This window comes from Pantherophis guttatus, chromosome 4 (assembly GCF_059756535.1).
Source record: "Pantherophis guttatus breed Tessera chromosome 4, ASM5975653v1, whole genome shotgun sequence".
Lineage (NCBI taxonomy): Eukaryota > Metazoa > Chordata > Lepidosauria > Squamata > Colubridae > Pantherophis > Pantherophis guttatus.
The window spans coordinates 92,428,924-92,452,759 of record NC_142066.1 but is presented as its reverse complement, the minus strand read 5'-3'; the positions used below and the strand labels follow the sequence as shown (position 1 = coordinate 92,452,759).

At 37.7% G+C, this 23,836-nt stretch overlaps 1 protein-coding gene across 18 annotated transcripts in view; it reads right to left on the bottom strand.

Annotated features, from left to right (window-relative positions):
* UBP1 (upstream binding protein 1) overlaps positions 1-23,836 on the bottom strand; it is a 195,007-nt gene that overhangs the window by 126,813 nt on the left and 44,358 nt on the right. For 14 of the 18 annotated variants that reach the window (XR_009620975.2, XM_060686034.2, XM_087894119.1 and 11 more), the window contains 8 exons: positions 18,007-18,112; positions 17,609-17,715; positions 16,749-16,901; positions 16,491-16,601; positions 15,897-16,004; positions 11,987-12,084; positions 3,323-3,377; positions 3,118-3,211 (listed from right to left, as the gene is read on the bottom strand). Coding sequence is in view for 17 of the 18 variants with exons in the window: in XM_060686034.2 (XP_060542017.1) it covers positions 3,118-3,211; positions 3,323-3,377; positions 11,987-12,084; positions 15,897-16,004; positions 16,491-16,601; positions 16,749-16,901; positions 17,609-17,715; positions 18,007-18,112 (832 nt within the window). In the remaining variant the exon portion in view is untranslated. The remainder of the gene's footprint in view (positions 1-3,117; positions 3,212-3,322; positions 3,378-11,986; positions 12,085-15,896; positions 16,005-16,490; positions 16,602-16,748; positions 16,902-17,608; positions 17,716-18,006; positions 18,113-23,836) is intronic. The other 4 variants (XM_060686036.2, XM_087894120.1, XM_087894118.1 and 1 more) reach the window with 1 other exon arrangement.

Sequence of the window (23,836 nt, the reverse complement as noted above, 5' to 3'; positions counted from 1 at the left end):
TCTTTGGTTTTTTTTGTTTTTGTAAGTAAATCAGATGATAGTAAAATAAAATCAATCCTAGAGAAGGATTTGTGCCTGTCAGAAAAAAGTAAAATCCGAATCTTTTGGGTTATGTACTCTCCAAATATCTTTTAATTCCAAATCTTCTTTCGTATCAAAAAAAATCTGTGGTAATTTAATCCTTGACTTTGCCAAACTCTTTTTGTCTTTTTTGGGATCAATTATTCCATTCCAATCTCCCATAATTAGAATAGATCTATAATCCCATTGCAATATTTTAGAGTACAATACAATGTTACAATACAATGTAGAGTACAATGTTTTATAAAAATTTTCTTGTTGTTGATTAGGAGCGTAAATTCCAATCACCAAAATTGGACCATTTTCTGTGTAAAGTTCAATTGTTATAAACCTCCCACAGTCATCTGCTTCTATAGTTTTAGCTAACAATCTTTTATTTATATAAATCACTACACCATTCTTTTTCTCCGAATTCAAGGCTATAAATTGTGCTCCTAATCTGGAGTTTATCAGGTATTTTTGATCTTGTGTTCTAATATGGGTTTCTTGTAAACAAATAACATCATTATTAAATTGTCTCAAATAATTGAATAATTTCTTCCTTTTCTGTGGTGAATTTAGTCCATTCACATTCCAAGATAGAAACTTAATTGTCATCTGGAGCCTCTTGAAGCGATAAGAACATTTGCTGAAGGCTTTCTTCTAAGTTGGTAGTCTTCGGCTTAGCTCCTCCCATGGCTTCACGTTCTTGTGCATTGCCCTTAACTCCCTTCTTGTCTTGCTGTGGTTTAGACCTTTCCTGTTGTTGTTTTTCTTTAATTTGCTTGTAAGGTGCTCGAGTTATACGCTGATCTTTAGCTTCACACATCAAGGCTAGCTCCAAAGCCACTTCTCTAGTATTTTTAGGTGGTCCAGTTAGTTTCTAAAGGGAGATCTAACAGCGGCTCATCCAGAAATCCCCCTGTAGCTCCCTGCATTTCCATTGCCTCCAACTCCATCTGCTTACGCTGCTCTTCAGTCTCTTGTTCAAATTGCTTGTCCTTATCACTCTCCTTTATCTCTAACACTGAAGAAGTACGTGGGGATATTGAACCTGTTTTAAAAACTTTGAAATAAAATTCTTCCGCTTTCTCAACAGTATTTAATTGATATCTTTCTCCTTGAAACCTCAATATTATGCCAGTTGGAGCATCCCACCTAAATGGAATTTGTTGTTTCTTTAATTCAGTCACTAAAAATCCAAAATCCTTTCTGTCTTTTAACATCTTAAGCGGCAGCTCTTTATAAATTCCAATTTCCCTTCCTTCCACTTGTACTGTAGAGACAAAGGACCTTTGCAGAATATCATTTCTTATTCTTCTGTCTGTAAAATATATCACCACATCTCTAGGCAATTGTCTTTGTTTGGCCACCCAAGAATTTACTCTGTAAACTTTATCCATCTTACAAAAAATTTCTTCAGGACTAATCTTTAACATCACGGCTAAAGCATCAGCACAAATCCTTCTAAAATCTTCTCTGTTATTCTCTTTTATATCTCTCAGTCTTACAGCAAATTCCATAGATCTGAATTGCATCATTGTCACCTCATTTTCAATCCTTTGCACTTTATTGTCAACATTAAAAATTTTATGGTCAGCCTCCTTCATTTTAACATCTACTTCTGATCTAAGTTCCTCCACCCTTTTATCAGTCTGCACAACTGCATCTGACAGGCCAGTCACAACTGTCATTAACTTTTTTGTCACCTTGTCATACTTTTCTTGAACCACCTCTTTAATTTCTTTGATCTCCTGCTTAATTTCCTGTTGAGATTTTTTAAACTTCTCATCCATATTTTCCTCTTGCCTCATCAAAGCCTGAATAATAAATTCCTTTAAGTTTTCAAGATCAGTCTCCTTTTTCTGGCTTTGTGTCTGGCTAGGAGGCTGTTGTTGTGACTTGTGCGTGGGGGACTGCCGCTTTCGCATCTGGCTTGGTCTGTTTTGAAGCCATTCTGCCACGTGATCTAACTTTTCCAAAAAAGGAAGTCTTTTCTCCCTTTTCTCCTCCACAAAATCCTCTAAAAAATTTCCCCAGGTTTAGTCAAGGTGAAATTAGATCAAGATCAGGATCACTTTAAAAAAAGTTTTCCTTTCTCTTCGCTTATAGCAGACAGTGTTACTTTGTAGCGTATTGAAACAATTATGCAAATCCACTTTCACTTTCAGCTTTTCCTAGCGCTGAAGCCGGGCGCCATTTTCAGAAAAACTTTCAATCTTTCACTTTAAAGTTTAATCACAGGGCTAACACAGATACTTGCTGTTTTGAAGTTCAAGTCCGGATTTCACCCTGTTTGTTTAGAAATTCTCTTTGTTTTCGCTGGTGAGGTTGGTCACGCCGTTTGGCTCTATGAAGTGTAGAGTTGTCCCCGAGGACCGGAGCCTCGGCAAGCTGGATAGGGAGCCTCGCCTGTTTCCTCCCCAGAAGCAGAAAAAGACAGTCTGGGGGCTTCGCAGGGGCTCTACCTAGTCTCGCCGGCTCTCGTCACGATTCCTCTGGAATTCGGAGTTTTCCAAGCCACTTCTCAATTATCGAAGTGGCTCTTAACAGGCGACGGGGCTGGCGGTAAAAAAAAACGACCGTCTGGCGACGACGGGAACCAAACCGGAAGTTCCTCCTTAGCTCTTATTTGACAAGCACATTGATAGTCCAGAAAAGAAAGGACACTTAACCAGATATAGACTGACACGGCCAAGGCTGAAGATTGTTCAGCCTTAGGATGAGAACCCAAGCAGAGGTTATTTACAAAGTGGATTGGCAATAAAATGGTAAAGAAATATGATATACATTAGAACCAAAAATAATTTTAACTTCCACTCCACTGAATATATTGGTAGCAAGTATTTAGCAAAATCTTTGAATTCACTCTGTAGATACATGAAAAACACTCCCTTTTAGATGCAATAAGGTCATTTTTATAGATTGCTAAAGAAATAACAATTAAATCAGAAACATAGTACCTTGGATATGTATACATTATACATATATAATGAATTGAAACTTACATTATTTACTTTTAAAATACAAAACAAACTCTATAAAATATTAAGCTACCTGAGAAATTAGAAAACACCCTTGTATAAGTGGAAAATCTATGTTTAAGCAGCCATTGCTGGGTTTCTTGGATTGTGCCTGATGGATGAAGTTGCTGGAGAAAAGGAGAAAAAGCAGTATACTTTTTAATGTTATGATATGTTCAAGATAGTAAATCTGAAAATAGAATGGCAAATTTCTTGATAGATGAGAAATTGGCACTTACCTCACCACCTGCTAAGGAAATGCCTTCTCCTTGATGATTTGGAGATGATGAATTACTAAATAGGCAGAAATGTGACAAAGGAAAATCACAAAACTTTAAAAAAAATCTATGGAATCAGGGCAGGGTATATCTGAACTACTTTCCTATTAGCTGTTTTTCCATAGCAAACAGTTTCTTACTTGAAAGTAACGACATAAAACTAATAATCTCTTTGGAAGCATTTGGTTGTCATAAACAGAACTTATAACAATCTAAGATAGGTTGTAAGGTAATTTCATTTGGCATGCTGAAAATAGAAAAATATTGGTGTTAATAGAATTTGGTTAGGCAAATCTATTTCCACTTATTTGTATGCCACTTTTCTTGCTTACAATAAAAATCCAATAATAGTTTGACTCTGTTCCATTTAATGGACAATTCAATCACCTGTCAATTAGACCTTTGTCCCTCCTAGCTGGTGAAAGCCTTCAGAAAATGTCACTGGTAGGTGGGTTGATACACTGATAAATTCTTCTTTGCATGAGGGGACATTCCTGAGATGATTTAAGGAGGCACTAGTTTGTCCTTTCCTTAAAAACCATCATTTGAACCCACCTGACAACTTTCGTCCAGTCTCCCATCATCCCTATTTGGATAAGATGGTAGAAAAGGTAGTTGATTGGCAGCTTCAGGGGTCCTGGATGAAATGGAATTATTGGGCCCCTTTCAGTCAGAATTTAGCCTGATTGAAAAGACAGTCTTGGTCACACTCGTGAACAATCTCTGGTGGGAGAGGGGTAATGCAACATTTCCAATTCTCCTTGATCTCTTAGCGGCCTTTGATACCCATTGAGCATTGTATATACTTTTGGGCTGGCTACATGAATTGGGGGCTGGGCAGCAGAGTTTTGCATGGTTCAGCTCCCTTCTCCAAGGTCAGTCCCAATCTTTGTTGGTAAGTAGTGAAATCTAGCTCCAGTCTGCTCATTAGCAGTCCCCCACAAGACTCAATACTCTCTTCTCTCCTGTTTAACATCTCCATGAAGCCGTTGGGTGAGATCATTTATCACCATGTCTTGAAACATCACCAATATGCTGTTGATACTCAGCTCTACATCTCTATATCTGGTGACCTGAGTGATGTTTTCTCTGCCCTCTCACGGTGCTTGGAGGCTGTAGGGATCTGGATGGGGGACAAAGACTTCAACTGAATTCTGGGAAGACTGCTATGGATGCATGGAGCCTCAAGATTTTATTTTTGTCATCATTAGTTAGGATGGGATTGCATACTCTATTTAGATCCAGTTTGCAATTTAGGGATTCTCCTGGACTAGATGATGGGGGTGATTAGGAAAGCTTTTGTACAGCTCCAGTCTGCGTACCTACTGCAAACTTTCCTGGATCACAATTTCCTGCACTCAGTTGCCAAACCCAAGTCATCTATCCTCTGGACTATTGCAATGTGTTCTGCGCTAGGTTCTGCGCTTTGAAATCCATTTGAAGCTTCAGCTGGTGCAAAGTGTAGCAATAACAGCAGTCTTTGGAGGTCTTAGGATGGCCCAAAATCTACTTCTGCTCTGCAAATTTCACTGGCTATCAGTCTGGTTCCGAATGCAGTTCAAAGGGTGGGTTATGACCTTTAAGCTCTTAATGGCAGACATCCAGACTACCTAGTTTAGTTATAGTTTATAGTTTATTTGATTTGTATACCGCCCTACTCCTGAAGGACTCAGGGCGGTGAACAGCCAACAATAAAATACATAAATACACAAAATTTAAAAACCCGATAAAATCAAATTAAATTATTTGGCCCAGACAAATTAAAATACCCCAATAATTTAAAAACAGATTAAAATTTACATATTTAAAAAGGGAAGAGATTAGGCCAAGCCCGCCTGATGGAATAAAAAGGTCTTCACAGCACGGCGGAAGGAGCGCAGATCCGGGATCCTCCGTATCTCCGGGGGGAGCTCATTCCAGATGGTAGGTGCCCCCACAGAGAAGGCTCTCCCCCTAGGGGCCGCCAGTCGACACTGTTTGGCTGACGGCACCCGGAGGAGTCCCTCTCTATGAGAGCGTACTGGCCGGTGGGAGGCTATTGGTGGTAGTAGGCGGTCCCGTAAATAACCAGGCCCTAAGCCATGGAGCGCTTTAAAGGTGGTAACCAAAACCTTGAAGCGCACCCGGAAGACCACCGGGAGCCAGTGCAGCTCGCACAGGAGAGGTGTTACATGGGAGCGCCATGTCGCTCCCATTACCACCCGCGCGGCCGCACTCTGCGCCAGTTGGAGCCTCCGGGTGCTCCTCAAGGGGAGCCCCATGTAGAGAGCATTACAATAGTCCAGGCGGGAGGTGACGAGGGCATGAGTGACCGTGCGTAACGAGTCCCGATCCAGAAAGGGACGCAACTGGCGAATCAGGTGGACCTGATAAAAAATCCACCCGGTCACGGCCGTCAGATGCTCTTCTAAAGACAGCTGTGAATCCAGGAGGATGCCCAAGTTGCGAGCCCTCTCCGTGGGGGCCAATGATTCGCCCCCAATAGTCAGTGATGGCGTCAACTGACTATATCGGGACGTCGGAAACCACAGCCACTCGGTCTTGGATGGGTTGAGCCTGAGCCTGTTCCTCCCCATCCAGATCCGTACGGCCTCCAGGCACCGGGACATCACTTCAAGGGCATCGTTGGGGTGATCCGGGGTGGAGATGTACAGCTGGGTGTCATCAGCGTACTGATGGTACTCCACCCCGAAACCACGGATGATCTCGCCCAGCGGCTTCACATAAATGTTGAACAGGAGAGGCGAGAGGACCGACCCTTGCGGCACCCCACATATGAGGGGCCTCGGGGTCGACCTCTGTCCCCCTGTCAACACAGACTGCGACCGGTCAGAGAGAAAGGAGGAGAACCACCGCAACACAGTGCCTCCCACCCCTAACTCTTCCAACCGGTGCAGCATGATACCATTGTCGATGGTATCAAAAGCCGCTGAGAGATCTAACAGGACCAGGACAGAGGAGCACCCCCTGTCCCGAGCCCTCCAGAGATCATCAACCAACGCGACCAATGCCGTTTCCGTGCTGTACCTGGGCCTGAAGCCCGACTGGAACGGATCCAGATACGTCGTTTCATCCAGGTGCTGGGGGAAATGTTGCGCAACCACACTCTCAACAACCTTCGCCACAAAACGAAGGTTGGAGACCGGATGATAATTTACCAACATTGCCGGGTCCAGGGAAGGCTTCTTGAGGAGAGGCCTCACCACCGCCTCTTTCAAGGCGGCGGGAAAGACACCCTCACCCAGCGAAGCATTTATAATCCCCTGGAACCACCCTCGTGTCACCTCCTGAGAAGCCAGCACTAACCAGGAGGGACACGGGTCCAATAAACAAGTGGTCGCGTTCAGTCTACCCAGAATCCTGTCCACGTCCTCAGGGGTCACAGGATCAAACTCATCCCAGATAACATTCTCAAGACCTGCCCCAGTCCCTCCCCCTGAGACTATCCAGTCGGAGTCCAGATCTTCCCGAATCTGAGCGATTTTGTCATACAGATATTGAACAAAATCCTCAGCTCTATCCTCCAAGGGGTCCTCCCGTGCTTCCTGGTGGAGCAGGGAGCGGGTCACCCTAAACAGGGCGGCCGGGCGATTATCTGATGACGCAATAAGAGCAGCAAAATAGCTACATTTCGCTGCTTTTATCGCCACTAGGTAATTCCTAATATGAGCTCTTACCAGTGTCTGGTCAGATTCAGAAAGACTGGCCCTCCAACTACTCTCTAGGCGTCTTTTCCGGCGCTTCAACTCCCTCAGCTCCTCAGTGAACCAAGGAGCTAAATGAGATCGGCGCCGGGTCAGAGGCCGCAAAGGCACGACCCGATCCAGAGCTCCAGCGGCCGCCCTTTCCCAGGCGCCCTATCCAGTCGAGGCGTGTGCCAGAGCCTCAGGGAATGGCCCAAGCTCCATCTGGAACCTATCAGGTTCCATCAGGCGCCTGGGGCGGAACCATCTTACCGGCTCCGCCTCCCTGCGGCGGGGTGTAGTGGTTCGAAGGTCGAGACAAAGGAGAGAGTGATCAGACCATGACAAGGGCTCGGTGACTATATCCCCTATCTCGAGATCACTCAACCACTGTCCAGAGACAAAAACCAGATCCAGCGTGTTTCCCCCCGTGTGGGTAGGGCCATGAATTAACTGGGTCAGGTCCATGGCTGTCATGGAAGCCATGAACTCCCGAGTCACCTCAGATGCCTCACCAACGGACAGCAAGTTGAAATCCCCCATGTCCATAAGCCTAGGGGTCTCAACCGCCACCGTGGCGATGACGCTGAGTGGCTTGGGCAGGGCTGCTGCCACATGGCAGGGAGCCAGGTACGTGATCAGCAAACCCATCTGAACCCCGTGGCCCCATTTCACAAGGAGGGATTCACAGCCGGCCGTCTGAGGAACAGTGGCCTCCCTCGGTCTCAGACCTTCGTTAATAATAACCGCTACCCCCCCGCCCCTACCCTGCAACCTCGGCTGATGGAATGCGCGGAAACCTGGTGGGCACATTTCAACAAGAGGGACCCCCTCCTCTTGGCCCAACCAGGTTTCCGTAATACCTGCCAGGTCCGCTCCCCCCTCCTGAACAAGATCATAAATGAGGGGGGCTTTATTTACTACAGACCTGGCATTGCATAACATCAGACGGAGGCCAGGGCCCTGAGGATCTGCGCCACCTGGAAAACGAGTGGAGCTTTGGGGGCCGGAGCGCGCCACCGCTCGAAGACAGCGGGCGCGCGCTCCCCTAACACAATATGGCCCCCTGCTCCCGCCATATCTACCCCTCCCACCCACAGTACTGATGGTAAAAACCTTATCTGGATGAACTTACCTGAAGAAATATTCAGTCCCACTAAGGCAAGCTCATCCTATCTGTGCCAGCAGAATATTCTGTTGGTCAAAGAGCTCCAACTATCAAAATCCAAAAGAGCTTTCTCTGCTGCTGCGCCTTTCCTTTGGAACATCTTAACCAATAGGATAAGATCCCCCCCCCAAATCCTTCTGCCAGAACCTGAAGACCTGGTTCTATTGGTTAACCTGGTGACCAAATGGGGGAGGTGGCTGCTGCACTGATGGCAGTCTCTACAAGCCTCCCTTGCTCTCCATCAGCCCATCTTTTTGGTGGAGAATTCTTTTTTTTTTCATTGTTCATTTTATTTTTCTATTATTTTATTTGTTTGGTTTACACTCTTTTCATCTCTTCCTTTTTATTATTGTAAGCTGCTTAGAGTAGCCCCAAAGCAAAATAGGTGGCAAATAAACTTAATAAGAATCCAAAAATTTGTATAAATAAAAAATGGGAAAAGCATTAAGCACTATTAATAAAAATCACAATGTAGCTAGTTCTTCATTTATGGCCATTCATTTAACAAGGGATCAAAGTTACGATAGACTCTGAAAAAGTGACTTACAACCCATCTTCAAAGTTAAGATCATCATACTACTCCTGGGATAACATAATTGTAATTTGGATGTTTGGCAATTCACTTACATTCACAATAGTTGCAGCCTTTTGGATCACATGATCATGATATGTTACCTTTTCAGCCAGCTTCTGACAAGCAAAGTCAATTGGGAAAGCTAGATCCACTTAATGATCATGTGATTCACTTTAAAACCACAGTAAAAAGGTCATAAATTGGGTTTATCACGTGATAACTTAACTATCATATCACAGAGCAACAGAAATTCTGGTCCAAATTCTGGTAATATGTTGAAGACTACCTTTGAAAAAAATGCTTTTCAATTTACAAGCACTAAAGGAAAAGTCAGATAAAAGATTTAATGAATTATAGTAGTTTTAAATCAACCCAAGGATGACACCCAACAATGACAATGCAGGTAACAGCAGCTAAATCAGACTTGCAATTGAGTGGTTTGGAGAAAGAGCTTTGTTTGAGAATAAGAGGCTTGTTGGAGGAGGCTGAAAGAGGCAAGAATTCAAAAAACTTAAAGATAAATTGAGTGATGATCTGGACCTTTTTTAAAAAAAACCTGATGGATACAGACTTATTTTATGAAATTAGAAGACAATTGTCAAGAGATTGTTTCGATTCACAGGAAAACCTGAACAAAAGTGCTGAAGAGATATTTACAACAGCAATAATTTTAAGGAAAGATTTTATTATTCAGAATCAGGATATTTGATTTTTAATTGGTTTATGGTAGATCAGAAGTTGTGGACTTTCTGCAGGTTAAATATAGTAATAGTGTGTTTACAGAGGGCTTTGAAGTTTAGCTTTGATAAACTTCTGTTCAGCAAAAACTTCTATTAACTGTTCTTTTTTATAGTAGATAGATGGTAAGTCAAATTGGTTGAACAGAGCTGTAGAAGTTCATAAATTGTGGAGCTGTTTTACAACTGAGCGGAAACTATTACTGTTCAAATATACTTATCTGTATTCAACTGGGAGGACAATCTCTGTATTTTTAATAACCTGGCAATCCCTTGCATTGGGACGGAGTTGGGGTAACTGAATGGAGCTGAGCATTTACTGGCCAGATGCCTTTCCTGAGGCCTACAAAGAGATCACAGCAGACAGTTTCTTTGTGCCTGCCGCTATCTAGGATCCAATTCAAGTTTCCTGATTGTAAGGCCTCTAGGTTACCACACCACACATCTATATGTGTGTTTGTTCTTTTGCTAATATGCACATTTTTGTCTTGTTTAGTTTTGTTCTTGTTCCCTTTTGTTTGTATTTTAACTTTGGAAATAAAACAAAAACAACAACAACAACAACAACAACGTCAAGGGCTACCTATAACATCTAGAGTTACTAATAGGGTGATTTTCTTATCGGAATGCCATCACCATCTTAAGAAAGGTATCTGGGTAGGGTGGGCAGATTCTATCAGAAGATATTTTCAAAGATAATATGGAAACAAAAATGGAGAAGCAGAGATTGAAAATAAAGAAGACGATAAAGACAATGAGATTAATTATGGAAAATTAATTGAATATGTAAATAGTAATAATAAAAATGAGGTTTTTAGAGATAACATTGGGATTAACAATGGAAAAAATGGGAAGGGCAGAAAGAGACAAAGAAGGAAAGAAGGGTGGAATAGAAAGAATACAAAAAACTTAAATGATTACACTGGGATTAACAGTGAAAAGAAAAAAGAGAGGAAAAGGATGGAAAATAACAGGAAAGGCAGGGCAAAATAGAAGAGTTCAGATCTGTGAAACACAGAATGATTACACTGGGATAAACTGGGATAAATAGTGGGAAGAGATGGGAAACAATGGGAAATTTAGGGCAAAAGAGGAGAGTTCAAGATTTTAAAATACAAAAGAAAAAAGGAGAAAGAAAAAGGCAAAAATAAAAATGGGAAGGGAGAAAAAGAAATGAAAGAGAAAGATGCTATATAAAAATAGAATTGAAATATGAACTGTAGTAAGAAATAAATGGGAAATTATATAATTGTAAAAATGAAATGAATATTTCATTTTTGAATATTGGAATATTTTTTTTTGTATCTTTGAAATCTAGATAAGTTTTTTTTATTATTTTCTTTTTTAGAAATACGAATAATTATAAATTGTAACAACTGACACCTTTAATGGTATATGGTGGTGAAAGTAGAAAGGATTAAATTGTAGCCTGGATAACAGTTAGAATATTTTTAAATTTAATTAGGGAAATTGTAACGATTGAAATATTTGTAATTGTATATTGTGATGAAAGCAAAATGATTAAGTTGTGATTTGGAGGACTATATGGGCAAAACGATTTGGTTTATTAGGAGAACTTAAAATGTGAAAATGAGTAACATAAGGGGAAAACTATCTAATTAGGGAAACTGTAATAATTGAAATACTTTAACTGTAGATTGTGTGGAAAGGAGAAATGATTAAGTTGTGGTTTGGAGGAACATATAGGGAAAATTATTTGGTTTATTATTATTGGTAAATATAATTAATTGATTTGTAAGAAATTGGATTGCATGGAAATAATTGGATTATTTATGTTCATATTAATATACAAAAAAAGAGTTATATAACTAACTGATTTATACTAAAATGTTGGATGACAATGGGAAGAAGTATAATATAGAATAGGAGGGAAAAATTGAATTTGATTAAGATTTGAGATGAGAATGAAGGGTAATATTGATTTTTTAAAAAATAGATGAGGAATAAATATGGCAAAAAGGAAATATAGAAATTGTAAATTTAATTGAAATTATTAAATATTGTCTAAATTCGTGAACTGGCCAAATACTCTGTTCAAAGAAAATACATTGTATGTTTGTATGTGTGTTTGTCTAAAAAATAAAAAAACCAATTCCATGAGCTTCTAATCTAACAGAATCAGATAGGGCATACTATTTGCCTCCAAGTCCTATCAACACATCATCAATAAGACTGCTTTAATCTTTATTTTCATAATGTAGCAAGAAATCTTTTTCCTCAAGAGCTTAATTAGCCAGGAACTCCCTTCCCATTTCCTCTTTATTTCGATGATGCACCATATCATATAATGATGTACAGGAGTACATTTAAATCAAAGAATGCTATCACATTAATTGTGTACAAATTTCTGACTGGTAATTTTATTTTTGCCATAACATTTAATATTATCTTGAACTTCAATCTTGATTTAATATGGCATATCAGTTTAGAAGTTAAATATACCTGTCTGGGATACTGTAAGTAGTGTGTGGAGAAGAAGTAAAAGCTGGTTTTGGGGTAGGGGTATTCACAAATGCAGGCGCATCAGGCCATGGTGAACACTAGAATAAAGAAAAATATTAAACAACACTTTAATCATTACCATTAGGATTGCATTCAGGAATTTAGTTCTTGTATTAACTTTTACAAGCTTCAATCCTCATTTTATTAAATAATATTCTTATTTTTTGTGCATGCATTTAAAAGATCTTTGGTTAGTAATGTCTTTATTCTTTAGGTTATAACAGACTTGTTCTCTCATGATATTTAGCTACCAAAAAAAATTCAATTTGGCAAAAAAAATGGTCAAAGCTCTATATTTAAATGCTAAAAGTACTCTGAATTAGTGAAGTATCTATGGAAAAAGTAATGAGAAAACACAATGGTAGTTTTACAACAAATAATCTTTTAACCCTATATGATTAAAATGTAATTGGAGACTTGGTTAGAGTAAATTACTGATTATTTTAAATGCAAATGGGACTCTTTAGAAAAGGACCAAAAAACTAAGTATATGTACATTATTTATTATAAAATTCTTATAATCTTCAATGAGAAGGAAATAATATGAGGCTGTAACAATGTGAATCTTTGAAATTCATCTAACCACACAGAGCTTCAGATTAATAGGGAGCAGTTGTCTGTAACTCCTTAGAGCAACTGCCTCTCCAGAATCCTGAAGCTGCCAAACACAGTTCCAGTAGAATTTTGGGAAAAAACACATGTTTAAGAAGTTGCTGGCAAGTGCTATGTTTGCACCTCAGAGCAAATTGCTGCAACCTATGACTTGATGGTAAGCAGTTTTTGCCTGAGATGGGAAAAATGGAGATTATGCACCACTTTACAAAGTGGTGGATTACATGTTAATGGTGGATATGATGCAGATGTGTAGAGAATCATGCAAAACATGTAACTAATATCAGTGCAATGTTATATTAGGAACAGATTACATTGCAACTGCTGCCAGTTATTACTATTCTTCTCACATATTTTCTCAGGAGACATTAATTGATTTAGACCTTTTTTAGATTCCAAATCTCATAAACCATTAACAAAGGGAATTGGAGTTTATACATCTGGAGTGCACTCGTTTCCTTTTGCTGAATTAAAGAAAGAGCAACATCATTTTCAGCAAATTTTTTTGAAAGACTAGTGGACTGTATCCTCCTGCTACTACTAAATAAACAATACACTTTCTTGTCGTATCTCTATACATAAAACCTTCTTGCTCCTCAGCAATGAAAAATGGTGACTAAATAAAACAAATACATTACTGATAGCAAAGCATTAGAGTATTGACAGTTTTTTGTTCATTGCTGATGAGCAAGAAGGAGTTATGTATTTCAGACAACATAAATATATATTTCAGTTATAATACAACTTATTTGTAGGCATTTACATTACTTCTTACAAAGGCACTGGTTGTTCATTTTTTGATATGCTTCTTAAAGTTTTCTTGGTTTAATATAAAATTAGAACTGAGAGTTATGAAAAGTATTATTAAATCCATTTTGAAATGTAGAGTTTATATTTTATATTTATTATACTGTTAAAGAGCAATTGCAGTAAATTCAATGTATAACATTTTAATTTATAGTATATACTATGTAGATTATTGCAAGTAAGTAGATATTAACAATAGGGTTGCCATTAAATAAATTTCTCAATACTATGCATTGGAGGAAAAACCCTCAATTTTTAGTTAAAATTTATTTTTCTCAAGATTAAATCAATATTATCAAATAACCTTATCTTTAACACTATACATTTAAAAACTAAAGTTAATAAAATATTTAAATGCATTAATAGCATTTAAGCCTTTTATTCTTTCCAACTCGTCAGAGTATTGGAAAGAAATAATATGAATGGGGATCTGATTGTGACAACTCTCCAAATGCTGAACAGAGCAGAACCGAATCCAGTGTGGGGACAGAAGCTGGTAAAATAAAAATGAATTCAAAAACCGGTTGGACGATGAGAAGTTGCAGAAAAAGAAATCCTGGAAGAAATTTCCCATATATCACCGTGGAAGAGGCAGATGGTATGGTTTAAAATATTGCTAACTTCTTGATTCTAAATCTCCTCCCTCTTCCTCCCTGGTCACATGTGGTCGCAGTGTTGCTATTATTAAAGGATTGGAAAGAATTCCAGAAGCCATGCTGTGCATGCTTTCCCTACCTTGTTGAACAGCTACACTTGAGAGAACACATTTGACTAGGCAAAGCTTTGCAAATTGCTCATTACTTCCCAGGTGGGCTTTTATTGTTGGCTATCTTAGGCAAAGCAGATTTGCAATTCCTTGTACTTAATGAAGCAGTATATAATTATCTGACTACAACAATCCTCATCTCAGAAAGCATCCATGCTAAAGCTATAGGAAAAGAAGAAATACGTTAAGAACATTGGAAATTTTAATTTCTTTATAAATACAAAGTTTGCAAGATTCAAAAGCTGACCTATGAAAAAGAACTTCTCTTTTGTATTTAGTTCTGTTGTCTGTACATGGATTTTGCTTTTACCATCCCAAAAGCTAGCAGTTGCTCTACTTGGCATATTGATAAGGCAGAAGCAGTAAAGACCATCTCAAGGATACATCAATCGCTGGCCACATCTTTCTACTAAAATCATCAATCAAATTACTTTATGTCAAATGAGCAAGGTAGTTAAACTAAAATCATGCTCTTTGTAAAATCTGACTATTCTCTGGAATATATGGGAGAGAATTTACTGATTTCCTCATAAACAGTAGTTAGGAATTCTTGGCTATATCCGATTAAGAAAATTGCTCTTGATCATAAAACATATAATCTACTGAATGGAGAGAATACTTTGGCAGAGTCCCCCATCGAACAAAAGTATTACATGTTGAACTCAGAATTCAATTTATCAATCATTAAGGTCACTGAAAAACCATACTCATCAAATTTCAATTTAAACTACGGAACAAAACTTATTTATCAAGATTCAGTGGGTGAAAATAGTCACCTTGATCTCCTTCAAGTAATAGTGCGATTAAAAAATATTTGTTTTTAAAAGGTAAGATTCTGGAATTGTTTTTACTGTAACACAATATTGACGAGGAATTGCAGTTGGTATCATAAAAAGAAAACAGCAGTACTCTAGCATTAGCCTCTTTAAGGATGCACAGGATTGACATGCTACAGGAACATATGTATGGGACCAGTAAGGAGGATTTGTATATACTTATATTTAGTTCTATTCTTATTGTGCAAGCACAATAAAAAGACCTGTTATTCAGGCAGACTGATTCTTAAAAACAGCCTCCATTCTAACTCTTAGACAATCCCCTTTATTGTAAGAGGATTATATTAGCCCTGTTCAATAATGTGAAAAAATGTACAGATTTGCACATATAACATACATACAACCAAAGTATAAGAATTTTTATAGTTCTTACATTAAAAAATCAAGAAATGGAAAGCGTATAATCAAAAAGGCAAGAGGATCTGCAACCATTTTGATGAAACAGTTTGAAAAAACATGCAAGCCAAAATAAGGAAATATACATCTCAACTAATTAATTAATGCTATATCTGATTTCATTAATTACGTATGAGAAATTGGCTTTCAAGAACACCGTTTATTATTCAACACAGCCATTTTATGTGTAAACTACAGCTCTTGATTTTTATAAGTGCTACAGGCCTGCTAACATTTTACTTAGGTGTTAGATTTAGGAAGCATTTCTCACTAAGAAACAAGTATGAAATAATTTGCAGTAAGCAAAAGTGAATATAATTAAGCCAGCCCAGGAAAAATATTTTGTTTTCAATCATGGATGATAGAAATTGGTCCTATATCTAACACTGCACAAGATAGCTTGCACAATGAAAAGTAAGCAGAAGTCCCTTACACTGCCTCGCTTTGCCAGAAAATCACCGTAGTCTGCTGGCAAAGTCCGCTTGCTGGACTTTTTCTGCTCATGTTCAACTGCATCTTCAATTATAGGCTCAAGCCTCATCTGGACAAACACCAAAGATGTGGATCAATTTCTTTTCATTATACAGTGAGGAAAATTTTTTAAAGCCTTTTAAAAACATATGCAATCTTTAGAAAGTTATAGAAAACTCACTGGTGTTTAAATAAAAAGAAATACAAAAGCCCAGTGAGGCTCTGCCCATGAATCCATTAACTTTTAAATACAATTGTAGTTCCAAACTGACAAGGAAAAAACAAATCCTAATATAATATTTTTAGCACTGGGTTTTAAGATATGTACATGAGATAGCCATGAGTAAAACTAAATGCTTTAACAGAGTACCTATTTTCTTGATCCTAAATCTTATAGGTCTTCTGTTTCATTGTGATCTACAATTGCCAGATAAACTTTGCCTTTACATATATTTTGCTTAAGCCCCACCCTTTGAAACCTAACTTACTGCTTAAAGTAGGCCAGGTATACTTTGCATCATTGCTCTTAACAAATAAAGCATTTCATTATTTTTACCTCACTGAGAACTGTAGTATCATATGAAGGCTGGTATTTTTCCTTTTCATGGGCAGTTCGCTTCTCCATCTTTTCTCTATCTGTTTTTTGTTTTCTGTCTGCCCCTTTTGGCTAAAAACAAAAAAGGAAGGAAGGAAGGAAGGAAGGAAGGAAGGAAGGAAGGAAGGAAGGAAGGAAGGAAGGAAGGAATCAGTACAAAAATAAATTCCATATTGCCATTTTTTATGTCACTCCAAAAAATATATTTAACTTTCTTACTTTAAACACTTTGATTTGACAGCTGGCTGAATGCAGATGATCACTGTACTCTCCATTTTCTGCTTCTTTAAAAGTGTCAACCTGTATTCTAAATGGAACTCCTTTCTCACCTCCATGTTTCCGAGGTGTAAATTCTGTGCTAATACAGTGTACCTAAAAATAATAATAATGAAAGCAAAGTAACATGCGAAGATATGTTCTGTTTCTTTGTGTTTAACATACATTTTAGATTTACAGTATATACAGTACATTTTTGTATTAAATTAGAAAGTGTTGCCACAGGGAGATAAATCATTGTATCATATATTCCAAGCAATTAGTATTTTTTTTTAAAAAAATGATATACATTATTAGATCAAAAATAAAGCTATTGTAGATATTACCCAGGCTAAAAAATGGAACTCAAGATTCAGAAGCATTAAACTTTTGAATGCCAAATGACAAGGACAAGCATTATTATTATTATTATTTTTACTAGATTTAAGATGTCTAGAATTCTACTGGGGTAAGGAAACTTAAACATGTTGGACTAATGGGAAGTACAAGGTATGTATAAAAGAGTAAAAAAGCACATCATAATAAAGGTAGATTTTTTACTATGTGTGGAAGATGTTAAGCACATGCCTGTTGACATTTAAATCACTTCAAATCAACACCCCCACTTCAAAAAAATCAGGACAAATATTTTAGCTCTAATGATACTGATAATATTGCTTTATTTTTCATATCTACTATGGCCATCAGAAATAAAAAAGAAAAGAAAAGAAAAAAAAGAGCCCTAGATCTCAATGCAAAAAGGTTAGCCACTATTTTAAAAGAATTACCCTTCTGTGAACCTGACAATTTAAATAATTTCAAACCTGAATAAAGGCAGATGTGCGTTTTCCAGGATCCCATAAAAACTCAACTGCATTGAGTTGGCTTTGATTTGTTTTTATATCAATTATTCCAACAGACATAGGAATATCTATAAAAAAAATATTGAAAAATATTGAAAAATCAAACAATGTTTTAAAACAATAAAAATAAGAAATGTTATTTAAATACATAAATCTTTTTTTTAGTTGTATTCTTAGGTCTTCCAGTGAGTCTATTAATTTTTGTAACAGATTTTAAATAACTCACAAAATGAAACTATAATTTACAGAATTAAGAGTACAATATATTATTAAAACCGGGTGTTTAAATATTACTATTTCACAGTAACTCAGTTCTCAGTTTATTTTTATGAAGATATTAATTTAAGTCATGATTTTACCTAAATCAAGTAATCGATCTCCAGGGCGATTCCACTTCCAGCCTTCTAGTTGCTGATGTTCAGTGTATTGTAATCTTCTGTCATGGAATATTACTCTTATGATACTCTAATATATAAAAAAAAATCAACTTCCCCCAGTAAAAATAGAATACAAATAATAATTTAGTTATAATAATGTAATAATAATATATAATATTATATAATTATATAATAATATAATAAAGTCAAGGTTGCCAATTCTACATTACTCAATTTTTAAAAATTAGATGAGTTAACAAAATAAGACCACCTCTTTTTACCTGGAGATATAAATTCCTTTCAGATATAAAGGTACAAATTCCTTTCAGATGGTCCAGAATAACAGACTGTGATAATTACAAGTATAGAATCTTTTCTCAAAGAGAAAAATAATCCAGAAAACATCCATTTATATGTGGACCAAAATGAAAACATTATCTTATAGCTCAATTAAATAAGTTCATAGGCCTTAAGACATACATTAAATTATTTTACTATAATCTAACCCTAATTTACAGGTTTCAGTTACATTGTAAGAGTTAGAAGTCACCTCAATTTGCCAGGAGGCAAAGGACCTGTTTTTTATACAATAAAGCAATGAACATTTACAGCTCCAATGACCAGATTTAAGTGCTCAGGCATTATAATTTAATCTATGAATCAATATTACTTTCTTTTCTTTGCTTTTTAAAAAAGTTTGCCTGTGTGGAAATATGGCGCTTAGGCTTCCAAAGCTGGATAAACAAGCGGGGGGGGGGATTCCCCCATCCACAAACTATATGAACAAGTTCTTAACCTACAGTCTCAGAAAACTGATTTTAATATAATTGAATTTCTTCTGGAGGAGATTGTAAGAAAGGATGAGATTATGAATCAGAACTTTGAGAAATTTAAGCAGGAAACTAAAGAAAAGATTATAAAAATGGCTAATGGTTTCTCAGAATTTTTGATCAGGTTGGATACAAATATTAATCTATTAGAGTCTAAAATGGAGGAAATTGAGGATAATTTGGAAAATAAAATAGAAAAAATTGAAAATGATTTGATAAACATCCAAGACAATAGTTTAGAAGAAAAACCTAAAATGGAAGCTGATTATAATGTAGAAAATATACAACAACGTATTGAAAAGGAAGTTTTAATGATGCAATATAATTTTACTGAATATGCGATCAGACTGAGAGGATTACAGGAAAATAACAGAGATGACCTAAGAAAAATATCTTCTGAAGTTCTGGCTGGGATTTTAAAGGTTCATCCTGAGGAGGTATTTTGTAGGATCGATAGAGTTTATAGAATAAACTCCTGGATTGCAAAGCAGAGGCAATTGCCTAGAGATGTGGTGATTTATTTTACAGATAAAGAAATAAGGAATAATATTGTGCAGAAATCTTTTAAGTCTACTTTGCAATTGTTTGGAAGAAAGATTTGGATTTATAAAGAACTCCCGCCTAAGATGTTATTGGAAAGAAAGAAATTTGGTTTTCTGGTGGCTGAGCTTAAAAAAAGAAATATTTTATTCAGATGGAATGCTCCAGTTGGTATAATATTGAGATATCAAGGAGAAAGATATCAATTAAATACTGTTGAAAAAGCGGAAGAATTTTATCAAAAATTTTTAAAAATGAACTTAACATCTTTATGCACAACACAAGACAAGCAGAAGGAGTTAGAAATAAAGGAAACATATCGAGTTACAGAGGCCTTGGTAGATGAATTGCCTTTGGATTCTTCAGACACTTCAGCTGGATTATTTATAAATAAGAGAGAAGTGGTATCGGATTCTAACGTGACGACTCACCAAGCTACAGACAACCATGGAAATCGATTAATTGATACACAACTTACAGAAAAGAAATATGAGTCACAAAAGCAAAACCAACAAGATCAAGTTATAAAGCAGAATGAAAACCGATCAGTTTACACACAACTTGCAGAAAGCAAATTAGGATGGAGATCAAACCCACAAAAAGAAAGGAAAAAAAGAAATAGGTCTCACAAAAATAAAAATTTCTAAATTAAGCAACAGCAAAGCCAGTTATGTTTTTTAAAAAAAATATATGACTGAATATATGAAAAGATGGTTGAGATGAAGTATTGGTTAATATCATCCTGAGGAGAGTGACAGACCTCTGCAATGCCATAATTTTGGGATGTGAAAAGGGCCTTAAATTGTTGGATTGGAATTATCTATTTTTGGGTTTTCTTTTTTTTTTCATTGGTCAACGTATTATACTTATGCTGAGCTATAAGGCAAGAGAGTTATGCTGGGGCATGCAGAAGATCTGGCTGTTACCCCATTATGAGAATGGGAATTAATAATCCTGAAGAAAGCCACTATTACAGATATTACATGGATTACAATTATAAAGTCACTCGGGTGGTTGTTTTCTTTTTTCTTATATATATACGAAGATACTCATTATTGATGGGGGCAGATGATAACTGAGGATTTTGAATATTCTGTTGCAATTGGGATGTTATGTTACCCTAATTCGGATGATGGAGTCAGCAATCCAGTGGAAAGATATTAAAGAAGATATTGTATGGATTATAAGTTTAAAGTTATTGATTTTGTTTATATAAGGGAATATTTTTTAGTAGGATGGGCAGAAGAACAAAGATATTAAGAATTGTTGTGTATGGTAATTTTGTAGGAAAGTGGGTGGAGATAGGTTAGTGATTTGATTATACAGATTAAGAAAAGGGATGTTTAAGAGATATATTTATGGGAGTGGAGGAAATGGATAGCGTAGAACAAATGTAAAACTAGAATATATGGGGAAGGCTGCTTTGAAATGTCATATTAATATACACAAAAGATTAAATGTTAAAGTAGGATTTATTATATAGTTTTAAAGTGGAAGGTTATTTTGAAATGTTATATTAATATACAGACATAAGTATGGGGGAGGAGAAAAAAATGGCAGATTATCGATAAATTGGGAGTTATAATAATATTACTGTGTTAAATCAGAAGTTATTACATAGTGTTATAATGGAATGTTATTTTGAAGTGTATGGTAAGAGGGGGAAGTAATAATATTAATAATATCACTAGGAGTAAGGGTCAGAATTTGGAGGAGGGAGTAAGGGGATGGTAAAATATTATATAATCTGTTATGTATTAGGTTTTTATTTTGAAGAAGTCATAGGAGGGAGGGGGGAGGGGGTGGTGAGGGGGGCGTTAGGGGGGGAAAGAGGGAAAAATTTGTAATTGAAAACTTTTTCAATTAAAAAAAAATATTACTTTCTTTTCCCTGACCTGGTGCCTTTAATATACATTGGGCTACTTTGAGTCAGCTGGAATTCTTGGAAATGTAGTCCCAACCCATCTGGAGATCAACATATCAGGGAAAATTACAACTGACCGCAGACTGAATGTTACTTGGTTACTGTGTAATGATGAGATTTGTATCAGGTAATTCAGAAAACAAAGAATAAAACAAGGCATAAATGGGAAAATAGAAAATATCCTACAACTGATAATGAATGAAGATCAAAGAGTCCAGGAAAGAGGAGACAGCAGGAAGAATGGAGGAAAAGATAAAACAGGCAAATAAAGCAAGAAAATAAGACTGCATTTCTCCTGCAACTGCCTAAGGGAAAATACCATGTCAGTAGTGGACCTGTTGGCTTGAAATCCACATTGTGATTCTGGATAGGCTCTCTCTGTAAGTACCTGGAGCCTCTTCAGTACGACACAGGCAAGCAGCTTCCCTTCTACACTAAGAAGAGAGATGCCATGGTAGTTGTTACAGTCACCCATCACCTTTGTTCTTGTACAATGTGACAATATTTGCATCCTTCATGTCCTGTGGTACTCCACCTTCCCTCCAACAAAGACAGAAGATTTCATGCAGTTCAGTGGAGATGTTCTCTTTGCAGCACTTCAGAACTTCGGCAGGAATGTTATCTTTCCCGGGTGCCTTGCCAGAGGCAAGGGAGTCCAGGGCCACATTTAGTTCTTCTAAAGTTGGTTCACTGTCAAGCTCCTCCAAGACAGGCAGGCACTCAATGTTATGTAACGCTTCTTCAGTTACCACATTTTCTCTGGAATATAACTCAGAGTAGTGCTGCACCCAGAGTGCCATATGCTGTGCTCGGTCCTGGATAATCTCACCTGTAGCAGACTTCAGAGGGGCAGATTTCTTCTGTGTTGGACCTAAGGCCTGCTTGATGCCATCTTACATTCCCTTGATGTTGCCTGTGTCAGCTGCTATCTGGATCCGAGAGCAAAGCTGCAGCCAATAATCGTTAGCACATCTCCTGGCGGTCTGTTGGACTTTGCTACGAGCAGCTTGCAGAACCTGTAGGTTGCGCTCACTGGAACACGCTTTATATGCAATTAGAGCTCTCCTTTTTTCCTCGATGGCTGGCGTCAACTCCTCCGAATGGCTTCAAACCAATCTAATGTCTTTCTGATCTCCTTACCAAATACTGACAAGGCGGTGTTATAAACAGCATTCTTGAAATATTCCCATCGTTCAGATGCATTTACTTCAGCTGGGCCTGGGAGAGTTTCCTTGAGTGCTTGTGCAAATTCCTCCACTTCGCCCTGATTGAGGGTCTTGTTGATGTCAATGCAGGGTCTTCCTTCCTTCTTCGAGTGATGCAATCTCTTCGTTTGCAGTTTTATTCTGCTGCACACCAAGGAGTGGTCTGTATCGCAATCAGCACCCTGATAGCTGCGTGTGATTGTAATATTGGGGAGGTTGGAGCGCCTGGTAAGAATCAAGTCGAGCTGGTGCCAATGCTTCGATCTTGGATGTCTCCAAGAGACTCTGTGTTGAGGCTTTGTTTTAAAGTATGTATTGCTAACGCAAAGATCATAGTAGCAGCAAAACTTCAGCAGTCGTTGGCCATTTTCATTCATCTTTCCAAAGCCAAACTGACCTAAACAAGTGGGCCAAGAACTATAATCAGCTCCAACTCTGGCATTAAAATCGCCAAGGATAAACAGTAGTTCTTTCTCAGGGATTTTCTTGACAGTAGCAGCCAGATCGTCATAGAATTTGTCTTTGGATTCTACTGAAGATGATAATGTCAGAGCATATGTGCTAATAAGAGTAACCAGCCCTGCTGATGGGTGGAGCTGCAAGGACAGAATTCTTTCACTTCATACAGCAGGTGGAGTAATGAATCCTAGTAGGGTGTTTCTGACCATGAAGCCAACCCCATATTCCCTAGACTTGTTTGATGGTTTTCCCTGTCAGAAGAACAAGAAGTTTTTCTCCTTTATAGATCCCGAGTCTAACAGTCTTGTCTCTTGAAGGGCAATGATGTCCATCTGCAGTCTGCTCAACTCCATATCAATGGCAGCTGTCTTACGTACGTCATCTATCTCTTGTAAATTGTCAGACAGGCCGGGGGTCATTGTCCGAACATTCCAGGTGCCCAACTTTAGGGCTAAAGTTTTCTTATATTTGTTGCATGGTGCAAAGTTATCGATCTGCTTGTCGGCTTTGACCCTAAACCCCACCCACCTTGTGAGGTTAACAGACTGTGGCGGGGCAGAAACTTACTGGCTGGGGGTTGCCCAGCTTAAGGCGGGTGGTAGCTGCCCAATGAGGTACAAAGGTGCTTTAGTCTGCTGCACTACCAGGGCTTTAGTCTGTACAGGGCTTTAGTCTGCTGCGCTACCAGGGCTACTGTTTGATTGAGTGTAAGTGGGAAGTCTTGTTAGCTGTGTGCGTGGGAAAAACCGGTTAGATGGTGTCTGCTAACCTTGGAAGGCAACTTATGTAGGAGAAGGAAAACTCCGATCTCAAACCTCCACTGCCTTGTGGCTATACCCATCTATGGGAAAGTC